At 36.7% G+C, this 13,688-nt stretch overlaps 4 protein-coding genes across 6 annotated transcripts in view; all 4 read right to left on the bottom strand.

Annotated features, from left to right (window-relative positions):
- Positions 1-7,195, bottom strand: part of LOC105683104 (protein phosphatase PP2A 55 kDa regulatory subunit) — a 35,061-nt gene extending 27,866 nt beyond the window's left edge. The window contains exon 1 of the mRNA XM_012395458.3: positions 6,936-7,195. The gene's annotated coding sequence lies outside the window, so the exon portion shown is untranslated. The remainder of the gene's footprint in view (positions 1-6,935) is intronic.
- Positions 7,196-7,577: 382 nt separating this feature from the next.
- LOC105683113 (TATA box-binding protein-associated factor RNA polymerase I subunit B) lies at positions 7,578-12,973 on the bottom strand. 3 transcript variants are annotated; one of them, XM_012395481.3, is made up of 11 exons: positions 12,485-12,973; positions 12,269-12,356; positions 11,993-12,197; positions 11,798-11,927; positions 11,591-11,721; positions 11,305-11,520; positions 11,010-11,239; positions 10,738-10,930; positions 8,824-9,255; positions 8,349-8,740; positions 7,578-8,213 (listed from the first exon to the last, which is right to left on the bottom strand). In XM_012395481.3, the coding sequence occupies exons 1-11, from the start codon at positions 12,569-12,571 to the stop codon at positions 7,627-7,629; spliced, it is 2,691 nt and encodes an 896-aa protein (XP_012250904.2). In that variant the 5' UTR covers positions 12,572-12,973; the 3' UTR covers positions 7,578-7,626. The 3 variants fall into 3 exon arrangements, with proteins under 3 accessions (XP_012250904.2, XP_012250900.2, XP_048506439.1); XM_012395477.3 differs by having other exon boundaries at positions 7,578-8,740; XM_048650482.1 differs by lacking the exons at positions 11,993-12,197; positions 12,485-12,973 and having other exon boundaries at positions 7,578-8,740; positions 12,235-12,329.
- Positions 9,511-10,162, bottom strand: LOC105683114 (isoaspartyl peptidase/L-asparaginase 1-like). Its single transcript, XM_012395483.3, has one exon. The coding sequence runs from the start codon at positions 10,160-10,162 to the stop codon at positions 9,662-9,664; it is 501 nt and encodes a 166-aa protein (XP_012250906.2). The 3' UTR covers positions 9,511-9,661.
- LOC125499950 (isoaspartyl peptidase/L-asparaginase-like) lies at positions 10,170-10,586 on the bottom strand. Its single transcript, XM_048650488.1, has one exon. The coding sequence runs from the start codon at positions 10,584-10,586 to the stop codon at positions 10,170-10,172; it is 417 nt and encodes a 138-aa protein (XP_048506445.1).
- Positions 12,974-13,688: the final 715 nt, after the last annotated feature.

Raw genomic sequence — 13,688 nt, 5'->3', positions numbered from 1 at the left:
AATGAATACTATTTTCTACAGATATTAAATCGATGCTATATTACTACAAATAGTTTTGTGAAAATTAAAAAAAAGATCAGACATACGATTCTGCACAGCTCGACCTCAATATTAAATTTCGTAAGCTCGATTGAATTTTTTTTTCTGAATAAATTATAGATAAGTAATAATTTATCGTAGAAAATTTATGAAATCAAGGATATAATTATTAAAAAGAATGAGCCAGTTCTATTTCAAACTTGGAATTTTCAGGGTTGAAAAAACAAGTTATGGCTATGCGAAATCAGCGATTTTTCAAAAACCGATCGGCTTCGTTTGTTCACATATTTGAAGAATAGAGGCAATCGATGAAAATTAGGGTAAGTATCAACGGAGTATACGTGGACGAAAAACATGAGATGTCGACCGTCCACTACTTTCAAGGTATGATTCGAGAGAGTCTCGAACATCGGCAAAATTTCGCTAAAACAGTGGTTCAGTTAAAGGCTTGGGTTTGGTTAAACTGATATGGAAGCCAAGATATTTGATTTTAAAAATGACTCAAGAATCGACTTTTTTAAGATTTCAAAAAATTCTACAGCTGCTGGATTTTGTCGAATCGAGCTCAAATTTGGAGAATCACCTTCTCCCTGAACCTATTAGCGAATAAAAAGTCGGCAACCAAATTGCTGACCCCCACCTGTACACTTTCGACAAAAAGTAATGGATATGCCCATGTATATATATGCTGTATGTGTACGTCATACATACACTACATCAGGTGAGAATTTTACCTGTATACGTGTTTGAAAAATTGAATAATTAGAAAATATCTCGCGTGATCGAAAAAATATTTGACAAACCATACGCGTAGGCACTTACATGATATATACTTGTACTTCATTTAAATTTGATTGTTACTTTACTCGTGAGACTCGGTCAAGGCGATCCCCAATGAATATAGGTAGTATGGGGCTATTTGTGTACGCCTATTTCGGAATGACCATCGTTCAAAACCGTGTCACCGATGGCCGCATATTGTACGGGAAAGCGGGGCAAAACGAAGCACTCCAGGAAAGCGCGAGCTTTATCAAACTTAAATACGATGAAATAGGTAAATGAGAAAGATTTTCAGTTACCATGAGAAAAAAGATTAATAATTATTTCATTGGATATCATTGATAAAAATTATAATAACATTCAAAGTTGTTACCATCGATATTCCTTTGAAATTAGTTTTAAAAGAAAAAATTTTTCAAAATCCACAATCATGTTTGAAGTCCCCTTCGATATTTTTACAACATTTTTTACAAAATTTTTGGGGTACCCCATTTTGCCCCGCCTTCTCCTATATACTTACAATTGGTGAATATATAGAACTTATACAGATCATTTCTTTTCTGTTTAAAAAGAATAATTTCAAGAGCGTTTTTCGCAGTCGTTTTAGCTGTTGAAGTGGAGAGAGAGTGGAGGTTAGGTACACGCGAGATGCGCGACCCTTCCTTTATATTGATTCTACAACTAGGTACGTGTATGTACGTACGTATACATACACGGCACATGCATTATACGTTTATGTAATATATGTATAATACATATACCTATTACCTATGAGTCGTGTACTGCTTATACGAAGCGGCCCAAATTTAGAAAAAAAAAGTAGGTAATTGCAAAAAGGGTATAATACTTTAAAATGGTATAATACATTATTGCGTGAGACACACACAGGCGAAAAAAAAAGAACAACATAATATTTCAAAAGCTAATCGGCAATTACATTACAATCTGCTATACATTTTATTAATGGAAAGATTCGTGCGTATAGAATAGTATGTATATCTATTTGAGGAAAAATAATGACTTGGAATAACGAGTACACACCTATACACCTATAATGTATGTATACATATATACGAATCAAATTTCACGATTGAAATACATGCTATGTATAATATACCGTACGAAACTTGTAATCCGTAACCTTGTATGAAATCACGAGAATATGCTATACGTAAGGGTGCCCAAAGAGTCTGGAAAGGCGTAAGAAACCAAATACGGTTAGAAAAACTGAAAATTTTAAATAGTTTACCACAGTAATTTTTCCCGAGGATTCAAATGGTCAATTCGGAATTCGAAACCTGTGACCCTCAAAGGGCCCAACTCTGGAATTTTAAATGACCGGTCCTACAAATGGCAGCAGGATTTTGGAAGTTGTTAAAACGTACCTGTACGTAAAATTTTTCGCCCAAATCTCAATATGAAATAAAAAAGTCCGGTTTTCATTTAAAATTTCGAAGTAGGATCGAAAATTTGATTTGACCATTCGCTCCTAGGGAAAAATTACCAAAGAAACTTATTTAGAATTTTTTAATTTATTGAACCGTTTCCAGACTTCTTAGACACCCTGTATTCACATATTATTTGATTGTCATCACGCTCCTAAATGAACATTCGACGTCATGCACGGCTCAATGTCGGTCTAATGTAATTACTAGTATCGAGTTACAACCGCTCGCGATATCTAATTGGGACAGCTTTCCAATAATCTGCTGTCACTGTAACGAGATGTAACAAATTTATACAAGTTTTGCAAAAACAACCATGGAAGAAAAATTCAATAACGATCAAAGTTCTCACCGTGTTTGCAGAACGGACGAAAAAAAAGAAACAGAAAAATAAATAAATGATACAAAAAATAAAAATGCAATTCATTTTCGCGATGGCGAATTCAACTCCACGCGTGATATGATATATACACACATATATCATGTTCAAATATCTAGTGGACATTGAATCTATATCTATACGCTTTATAAAGTGATGCATTTGTATTAGGGTGGTCCTTATTTTGACCTCCGTCAAGCTAGCATCCCCACCAGTCCGAATCTGATAATATATAATACGAAAATTTTGTGCTTTTAATGTGTTTTTTTTGTACCCCATAGATAATTTTTGTGCTTTAACCGTATGTTTAGAATCATCAACTTCCGGTGGGGGTGCTAAGATGATTTAAAAGCACCCCCACACGCGAACGCGTGACCGAATCAGAACAAAACATAGACTCAAATTATGTACTCTTTATGTGCTCTCCGAATGCGTCAGACTGGAGTTCGAGAAACCATCCCTTGTGCGAAGAAACCACCCCAACACCCCGGACTGGATGTCCGCGACGCGAAAGTCATCGGATCGAAGCGGAACAAACACCAGAAATATGTGCTCTTTATGTGATCTCCGATAACACAGAGCTCACTCACAATTATGAGCCGTTCATCGCAACTTGTAATATACAGGGTAATTCATAAATCGTAAAGAATATTTCACAGGGTCAATCTTTTTTAAAATTGAGTTGAGATATCTTCAGCTAAATTCGAAAAAAATATACTTGTTCGGATTTCTTTTTCTTTCAATACCCATCGTTTATCCTCTCTTTCTTTCCTCCTATCCGCATATGATCTGCTTTTCAGTATATTAAATTCATATAATCGCTTTCTCAGAGATTTGGACTAAATCGGGAACTTTTACCCAGCAACTTCCATGTGTATAATGCGATAGAAACTCTTCGTACAGTTTTAATCGACAAAGTCAACGAACAAAATCGTATAGTGCAATTTCGAGTAAATCTTCTACATCGATTGACCATGTGAAATATTTGTTATGAATTCTTCATCGTCCTCTACGTACAGCCATCGGTGAGTTCGAACTTGTGGAACTAATTGACGTGAAAGTAAATGGTCTCACTTCCAAACGCCGTACGGAGCATTCTACATCAATCGTTTTTTGTTTCTATTCAGCAGATTGACCAAAATTTTAGTAAATTCATGAAAAATTGTTACATTTGAAGGTGAACGTTTTTTGTATCAGACCGCACAAATTTGAAAGTGACAACATAGACGGAAAAAAGACTCATCATTTCTTTACGTCATTTCACGTCAATTAGTTCCACAAGTTCGAACTCACCGATGGCTGTACGTAGAGGACGATGAAGAATTCATAACAAATATTTCACATGGTCAATCGATGTAGAAGATTTACTCGAAATTGCACTATACGATTTTGTTCGTTGACTTTGTCGATTAAAACTGTACGAAGAGTTTCTATCGCATTATACACATGGAAGTTGCTGGGTAAAAGTTCCCGATTTAGTCCAAATCTCTGAGAAAGCGATTATATGAATTTAATATACTGAAAAGCAGATCATATGCGGATAGGAGGAAAGAAAGAGAGGATAAACGATGGGTATTGAAAGAAAAAGAAATCCGAACAAGTATATTTTTTTCGAATTTAGCTGAAGATATCTCAACTCAATTTTAAAAAAGATTGACCCTGTGAAATATTCTTTACGATTTATGAATTACCCTGTATATTACAAGTTGCGATGAACGGCTCATAATTGTGAGTGAGCTCTGTGTTATCGGAGATCACATAAAGAGCACATATTTCTGGTGTTTGTTCCGCTTCGATCCGATGACTTTCGCGTCGCGGACATCCAGTCCGGGGTGTTGGGGTGGTTTCTTCGCACAAGGGATGGTTTCAGGGTATTCTCTGTTGCTCGACGCGCGTCATTACGCGCATAGGCGGCGACGAGCTCGAATTTACGCGCGTCGCCAACTTTGATGATTTTTTACTCGAAAACGAAGCCGAACGCATCTCTGAATATAATTCACAGGCTGTAGTATAGTTCAAAGTATATGTCAGCATTTTTTCTAATTTTTCGGTGCTATCCGTCAGTGTTTTAAAAATCATTTAAAACTTATTTGTTGAATAAACAAATGATAAATGAACTTTTCTGGCACCATTCATTTTTTTTTTTCAAATCTATGGCCTTATCCGCGTAAATGCTGAAAAGAAAAATTGAATCTAAAATCATTTTTGACGAAGTTATGATTTTTTGAAGAAAACGCTGCTCAAATTTTCGATTGTTGATAATAAATCGAAGTTTGCACTAATACAAAAATCCTCTTGCACAAAATTCCAACTCCCCATGGACAATCGACATGCCAAATTAAAAAAATATCTGCGAGGTGACTGATCCGGTTCACGTGGAATGGCCCATATACAATTCATACTTTTTTCGTAGGGATATGCGGACTAGTGGGAAAGTGGGAATAGCATTAGACACAAAGTGGGGATTACTGGAGATAAGTAGCGGGGAGCAGTAGCGTGCAACGAGATATTATACATACATACATACATATATCAGAGCGTCTTGACGACGTACCCAAAAAATTCAACATCTCGACAAATATGGTGAGTCGCCAAAAAACCTTTCAAGGGGACTCTTACAATTAGATAGTCAAATGGAATGTGCGAGTCAAATTTCATGGCGAAATCCGGTTTATCTAATATTTTTTGTGTTCATTATCATTAAATCTGATTAATGTTGTAAATTTCTGTGTTTTTTCTTCTTTTCTATTTGCAGCAATAGGAATTCGATGGCTTCGAATAATTCATAATTGACGTAGTCATCGCAGGGAAATTCTTTAGCCCGAGAGGAGATAGTTGGATTTGCTGCTCTTGTTTGTCCGTTCTGTTTTTCCTTCTCCACGGTTTTCATACCTACAATCGTTGCTCTTGATTATTGCTATGGACGGAAATAATAATTATTACGATGTTAACAAATATACTGGCAGACATTGTTTCACTGTTTCGTAATCTTATATACGATTACCGCAATGGCACAATGTCTTTTTTTTCCCTCCTTTCGTTCATTGCGCCATTTTATAAACCACGATGAATGAAAAAGAAAATTATAGACATTCGCCGCTCGCTATTGACCTAGCGGCTGTATTATGGTTAATAAACATATCGCGCAGAGCGAGGATCGTTTTTGTCGTCATTTAAATTTGCTGTCCAGTCGTAAAAGCAATGAAATATATGGTGTACTGAATATTTCTAAACTAGGATATATCATCTTTAAAGCGAAGATTCTGCTCGGAAGTCGGCGAGTATGGCGAGGAGTGTGGTTTACGCCGTAGATTCGTGCATACGATATAATTTTCTTGAAATAATATACTCGTTAAATTTATCCATTTTTGTTTCTTCACACATGACGGAGTTTCTCGTGGAGTGTTTCGAAATCGATCGAGAAGCAAATCAGAAGACGGATAAAATATTTAGCCGGTGAAGTAAAGCGCAAAAGAAAAAAAATAATTAAGGGGAGACCTATAAGCGGTTATTGATTAGGAGATAATCTCTCGGTTTTAGGATGTAAGCTTTTTTTGCTTCTCTTACGTATTTGTTGCTTTTCTTTGCTCGTAATATTTTTTGACCCTTCTCAGATTTCTCAATTCATTTTTACAGATTTGAAGAAATAATGACTTCAAAAGGCGATTGCAATTCTGCATTCGATGTATTTGTTTTTTCAATAATTTTTGTTTTCGAATTCTTTTTTTAGCGATAATTGGAATTGCGTGAAAATCGTTTTGTAATATCATATTGTATTAGATGTAATATTACATTCAATAATACAAGGACGGTCATTATATGAATGATTAAGGCTTTAAAGAAAAAATTTGAAATTAAATAATATAAAATTGTTTTTTGTTCACAATTCGGAAAAGTCATTACCAATGACGATTGTCAATTTCAAATCATCATTAACTAACGCTCTGTGGCGGTGGCAGCAACATTGCAGATGATTCGATCATATCTATGATTCGATATTCAAATACCAGATCAAAAGAACGAACCGGACGAGCGATGACCGTGAATTCATGATTACCGGAATATCGTGGAGGTGTACTAACTAGCAATGATAATCGATTGAAGGTCAAGGAATTTTCATTATTGCCCTGAAATAATCTGCTGCATCTGTATAAATAATGCAGCAAACACAATTGTAAATGGTAAGATGGTAAATTACGCGGAACTGTTTCACGTAGACGATTTAATTATTTCATCTTGGTTATTCGCCAGTAAGAATAAATTTTAACGAATAAATCGCATTGCGTACTCACTTTCTACCGTAGAATATCTCAGGGCTCGGGTAACAAGCAATAGTGGGGAAGAAAGGGCGAGAAATCCAGGCACACCGGATCACAAAACGCACAAAAGCTTAACACCAAAACTAATTTGGTGTGAATTGAAGTTAAAAAAAAACTGAGATCAGGTTTTTTAACGTCGATTCTTAACAATTACCAACTTACACTGTATATTTATAGGTAGACTAAATTGACGTAAGTACACCTTTGATTAAAGGATTACATTGAAGATGACGAACCGCTCCGTCGCACCAAACTGGTGTTTACTACTGACAGACACGGGATGGACGCATCACACATCACTACTTTAGCTTTAGCTTTTCGTGTGCAACAGTTGCTTAAAGACAGGAGTCACGCCACCTGGTGAATATAAACTGAACTATTTCAGGGCCCCTTGCCTGAAAAATAGAGGCCGGAAGCCCTTCACGCGGGCGGAGTTTCAATCGATTGCCCGAGGGGATGAGATTACAAATCTACGTCAACATTTGTTGCTCTATAAGTCGAGAGAACGGAACAACGAGATATTTGTTTCAACTAACATTTTTTTAAGAATAAATGACTTCGTGAAACTCAATTGTATCTCATTCCACATTCTCTTTACTATATTTTTCAGATTGCTAGGATGTATTGAATTTTATTTGATTTTCATTAATCCAAATGTCATACATCACCACTTTTTTTTCGTCTGTTGAATCTTCGTTCGGTTCTCTTTGGAGTTCGGAAAATATTCTGAGAAAGTATTGGGACTTAAGACATGTGCACAATATGTTTCTATGAGGCAAACTTGTTCATATAAGTCTTCCGTCGACATCTCAACTGCGTCTGCACACTCGCTCAACAACCACTGAAAGCTTACTGGCAATTCTGATTCGAACAATTCAAAATTTTTGGGTTTTATATGACTAAATACACAATGGTACATCCAATAGTCTTTGCTGGGTATGAAAAATCTTTCTGCGGTATCATCGTTGCATTTTAGGACGCTAGCTTTGTCTGGGTAAGATGAACTTTGAGAGTAGCTTATTTTATTCTTCTGAACACTATTTGGCAAATCACTATTCTTTGACCATGGCATAATTATTCGTGGAGACTTATAAATTTTCGGTTCTTCCCTCACATTAGAAGAGTCTTCTCGAACAAATCTCCCTCTAGAATCTCGAATAAATTTCCCCTTTTTACCAGATACAGTTGAAGGGTACATTTGATTGTGTAAATTTTCTCCCTGGAAAGGTTCGACGTCCGTTGAATAACAATCTGGAAGATGTAGATTATACTTGTCGTGGAAATTCTTCTGCGTTTTACTTGTGTTATTATTTTCATGATCTTTTACTGTAGATTCATTATCACTGTCAGAGTCATTCTCGGCAGGGATCTGTAACTTGCCCTCACTTGTAACATCCTGGAAACCAAAGTCGAATGTCTCTGCATCAGACTTCTTTAACCCAAAGCTTTGTACACTAGATTTTTCTCTGGGACCTTGATCTTTTTTTTTATTTGCTGTAACCAGCGTATCTTGTAGATTGTCATAGTATAACTGATTCGGTGTTATCAATTCGAAACGCTGAAAGTTTTCTTCCTCTGAATCAAAAAACAAATCCTTGACTCCATCTGCAGAAAGTTTGTTCTCGTCATTGCAGCGCATCACTGTGACAGGTGTGTTCCATTCGGTCAGGGTAGGCATTTTCGATCTCTGGAATTGGGGCACTAATTTTTCCATGAAATGTAGTCTAGAGTTGACAAATTTAAGTGTAATTCCATATGAGGCAGCACATTTCTCGATTCTGTAAGTTGATATGGGTTATCGGATTATTACCGCGAAATTCATATGCTGGTTCATAATGATCCAAAAACAATATTTACTCACTCATTTGGTTCGATTGAATAGTAAACTTCAGTCTCGCCAAAGTTCGTCCATAATATGTGAGGTAGATCATACAAAGGATTTTCTAAAAGTTGCTCCAAGTACGACTGTTGTGGACTCAGAGATGGCGAAAATATTTCTATATGTTCCGGGTGCTGATTACTATCTACCAGCGTGCTTGCACACTGTTCCATAATCCCAGCCAGAAGTATAGGAATCGTATTTTTGCTGCTTCTAGCCTCTATTTTCTCTTCTCGTTTCGATAGAGCAGATTGTATAAATTTGACATATACCTCAGAATTCCCCAATGCATCTGAGTCATTTTTATACTTAGTAGGAAAATGCTTGCATGTTAAAACGTTCCGTCGGCATTCGATATATCGTTGCCACTCGCTGAAGCTAAACAGCTTAAAATTCAAGTCACCTATTGCTTCACTGAAACACAAAGCAAAAAAGTATATGAATTTCCCATTCAACTACAGAAGTTTAAGACAATCCAGAACTACCTAATTTTCAACATTTTCGTCGACATGGTAGATCAAGATCTAAATCAAAAGATTTTTGAATCTTCTTTGAACAGGGATCAGCACCATATGTGATCCAATCTTTGTTTACCACCGCATAAGGCATTCTTGGTGTGGTGAAATACACCCCCCAGCAACCATTATTTTGAAGTACGATTCCACCACATTCTTGATCAGTTTGACGTTGCATCGAGTCTATGTTTTGCTTTAAGGCATCTTCAGGGCAACATCCTTCTACGATATCTGTAACTACCTTACGAGCTAGTCCACATTTCATTATTGTTTCCCCGTGACCGGTCAAGCAGCACCCAGCTAAATTATTGGCAAATGTTCCACAGCCTAAAAAAGAGGAATCTCCGATTCTTCCAACCGTTTTTCCACTCAAACCACCCGTTGTGGTACCTGCCGCTATCGAATGACCATCCCACGCTACGCAGCCTGTGGTTCCCCAGCTTCCTGAGAGTTATGATTTTTTTTATTCGGATTTGTACAAGGATTGAATTGCAAAAGGTTTGAGTGGAGTGATAACTTTTCAATAAATCAGCCGATTCAAGATCTTCAACATTATATTTCAAATGGGGGTTACTATCAGAAGTCAAATTCAGGGCCAGGGTGGCTTTTGGTGAAACCATGTTGCCTTTTGAAACCCAGGGCACGTGCATACATCTTGATAAATTTTTGGTACCTTCACCGACTATAACTGTATTTGGATAATTTTTCAAAATAAATTTAGCCAAGCTTATCGGATGCTCGATATCTGAGACAGCCCCAACAGAGCCAATTTCTAATTTTTCTCCGTCCATTATACTTGCATCCATTTGCCCTTCACCTTTGACATATTGAAAATTCTGAGTTTTGGAGATAATGATAAATACATTTGAACCACAGCGACAGACCTAATTGATTCAAAACTGAGCCATAACCGCAGTTAAACCACTCGTCACACTCAAGCCACCGCAGAGCAGTTTCGACTGCACTGAGAGCATTTTCTCCAACCATCATTTTTTTGTAGCCTAAAGAAGCTGCTTTCTTACAGCCGTTGAGTTTCTCACATATGACCGAGTTTCTGCACTGTCCGCAACCGCCGTGTACGATTATACAGATATCACCTGATTTTTCAAAACCAAATACTTTCCTATGAAAGTTCAATCGTGAGCTACATATCTGAGTATCGTGAAGATATTTAGTGGCTTTCCAAATGGGTTTGCAATGATTACGCTTGTGTAGTTTTGAGATTTGCATACTTATTTTTTAGTGTTCAAAATAGTATCGCTTAACTCAATTTAGAATATGTACAAAAATTGGGTTAGAACGTAGTGTCATAATTTAGGCTTTGAAATAAAAATTGACTGACGTTAATATCATGGCTTACATGATGTTACTTGTTACTTACCTGTTTATTTTCTCAGCTATTCTACTCATTTCGTACTCTGTGATTCCGTCCATGCTGAAAAGAATCTTGACCACAACTACAATGTAAGCCATAGCCCTGCCTTCGTAATTCGGAATTAATGGTTCCAGCTTATTGAAAATCATTTTTGGAGGTGAAAGGGCGATAAGTCTTTGAGCGTACAATAAAATCCCTTCTGCAATAAAAGAATTGGTTTTCAAAAGCATATTGGTTGTGAACTTAAGAAATGACTTTAGGCTGTTGCTACTACTCACTTGGCAAATTCAGATCTTTACAGTAGCGTTCAATCAGCATTATGAAGTCAGGACAATATATTTCATAGACAGATAAATATTTGGCAAGTTCTGCTGATGTTCTTCTCATCCCTTTATGTGTTATTTCGTTGTTTTGTGTAAGCAATTTTACATCATTGTCGGTTAACTGCATTTCTGCAGGTAATAAATGATCTAATCTATAGTAAGATAGATGCCCTTCTCTACCATACCTGAAAAATCGATTTTCATCATTTAGAGAGACGATTTTTCCATCACATACCAGAGAATGACATACCTCAGTATATCTGCGAGGTGTATATTTTGATTATGAATTCTCAAAGCCAAATAAAGGATGGCCCAAAGTTTTATCGGTGTTATGACGTGAGGACCGGTTCGATATTTTGTTGTTACGTGATTTTTTTGATACCTCTTTCTCTTAGAGGCTGGTAACTTTTTGGATAATTGCTTAACTTTCTTCTCCTCCATTTTTGCATGTTTGCTGTACTTCAGTCTATAGATAGAATATCAGTTCATGATAATCAAAGTGGTTTTCACTTGTGTTATGATCAGGGAGAAAATACCTCTCAAAAGTAACAGATCGACCACTTGATCTAATGCAGTGCAAACTCTGGTTCACAAGACTTAAGGCATCACTTCCTGAGGCTTCCTGAGATAATGCAAATTTGTCATATTCTGATCGGACCATGAGCATCTAAAATAATGATAGGTAATAAACGCGTTTAGAAAAGCATCGGGTTGTGAATGAATTCAACAAATTGCAAATTCACCTTACGCCTACTAAGCTCCCTGTTCGAACTAGCTCCACTAGTCAGACTAGATACAATCGAAGATGTGCTGTTAGCTCTTCTGCATTTTTTTCTACGTGCCTTAAGCTTACCATATATAATGTCTGCATCTCTAAAGGTGAAATTGAAGGTAATTAGAGAACCTATACAATGTAGAGATTAGAGTTACTTTATTACTTTTTATGGAAACTTCGAGCTAATTTAGGGATTTCTCTTTGGACTGTGGAAGTAAATGCCACTTCTTCCTTTTGTAAGTAAGCAGCCCACAATTGAAGCACCGTGAGTTTCAGATCCGAGGTTGCCCCAAGTTCAATTAATTCATTAGTGAGTCCAATTAGAATGAAATTGTACTGTTCCCAGGTTGTCCACTGAGTTTCTTGATCTGAGGTAACATTGCAAGTGTGAAAATCGGAATTTACCTCTTTCTCTGGTAGGAAATCATTCATCGCTCACCGGCCTTTTCCAAATTATTGTTGGGTAGCTTCCGCTTTGTTACACGAATGCCATCCACCCGCAAGTCTAAAATTCCATCTCTTTTTTCCTAATGATGGAAATGTAGAGGAATAATTATGAAATGAGAAGTATAAAAAGTGCAACAATTGAGACAAGTATCTCTCATTCGTAAACACCAAATATAATTTCAATTAACGTTGGTTACAAGATTCAAACCTCATTCTGTGTTTGACACTCGGTGCAGAAAAAAAAACCTGCTTCATTGTAAAATTCCGTACCACCGCAAACCGCACAATTATTCATCTCTTACGTTTATTTTAACCTAAAATTTGATCAGCAAATTTAACCACGTGCTCTGAGATAACAATTTGAAATTTACATTCCACCTTTGATTCAACTTCAGACTTCAGACCAACGAATTCAGAGCTACATAGAAGTGTACTTCTTTGGATCAAGGTGATGCCAAGGATTTCGGGAAAAAATCGACCGCGAGATGGAACTAATATGTAATGTAAGGCAACCGCGCGCTGTGCGATAGAGTGGGCGGAGCTTATACGGTTCAGATCGTGGTCGGGTAAAATAGGTGAATTTCGAGTAGCGCGAAAGGCAGCTGGCGCCTGCTTTAAAATTGAGAGAAAAAATGAGTATGACAAACCAGTCAGAGAAAAACGTTTCGATATCACAAAAATATGATTATAGACATACGGCGCAAATTAAACTTGGGTCAGCACATTGAAAGAATGAAATACTTACATTTAGCTCGACTCATTAGATTCGGCTTGTTTACTTAATTATTTTACAGTTAGAACCCACTCTTGGCTAATGCTCAACTGACATTTATACATTAGATATTACATGAGTATGACAGATAAGATGTTTGTGGAACCTGTATTTTAGTCTGGGAAAGGAGCTCAGGTTGATGAGAAATCTGATCAGGTTGACTTTCAATGACGACAGGTGACAACGGATTAGACAAGAGAGGGGCTTCGATGTTGGGGGTACCATTCAAATCTATATTTGTATCAATAGCTGGAGAATATCTAGAAGTAATGTCTAATGATGGATTTGGTTGTATCGAGGAATAATTCCCTGGGACTGCTGATAGATTTGGAAGAACAAGAGAAGGTAGTATAGCACTATTCTGACCGGAATCTCTGTCAGGCTCAAGCGAATCAAGCGTAAGTTCTATTTGTGAAGCATGCTTTGGAATAGCGGATACTTTTAATTGCTATTTGTTACGATTTACCATGAGATCCGTCTTCTCGAAGTGCTCTGAACACAATCTCTTTTCAATTAATTGTTTTGAGCTTAGCTCAAGGAAATTATCGTTCCCTGAGTGCAATATCCAATCCAACTGACTGTAAGTACGAAAAGTAAATTGCCAAATGTGTTGTATTGAAATCAATTGGGTTGCGTTATT

Source organism: Athalia rosae, chromosome 2, assembly GCF_917208135.1.
Source record: "Athalia rosae chromosome 2, iyAthRosa1.1, whole genome shotgun sequence".
Classification (NCBI taxonomy): domain Eukaryota; kingdom Metazoa; phylum Arthropoda; class Insecta; order Hymenoptera; family Athaliidae; genus Athalia; species Athalia rosae.
The sequence above is the reverse complement of the archived record's forward strand: the minus strand, read 5'-3'. Positions and strand labels throughout refer to the sequence as shown.

What these genes read in the sequence shown, in the direction of transcription:
- LOC125499950 (XM_048650488.1), bottom strand. Translation starts at nt 10,586, where the DNA reads ATGCAAATCTCAAAACTACACAAGCGTAATCATTGCAAACCCATTTGG.
- LOC105683114 (XM_012395483.3), bottom strand. Translation starts at nt 10,162, where the DNA reads ATGGATGCAAGTATAATGGACGGAGAAAAATTAGAAATTGGCTCTGTT.
- LOC105683113 (XM_012395477.3), bottom strand. Translation starts at nt 12,571, where the DNA reads ATGAATAATTGTGCGGTTTGCGGTGGTACGGAATTTTACAATGAAGCA. An exon ending in GGGAGCTTAGTAGGCGTAAG is followed by an intron (nt 11,722 to 11,797) that starts GTGAATTTGCAA and finishes TCATTATTTTAG; the next exon opens with ATGCTCATGGTCCGATCAGA. An exon ending in TAAAGATCTGAATTTGCCAA is followed by an intron (nt 10,931 to 11,009) that starts GTGAGTAGTAGC and finishes CTTTTATTGCAG; the next exon opens with AAGGGATTTTATTGTACGCT.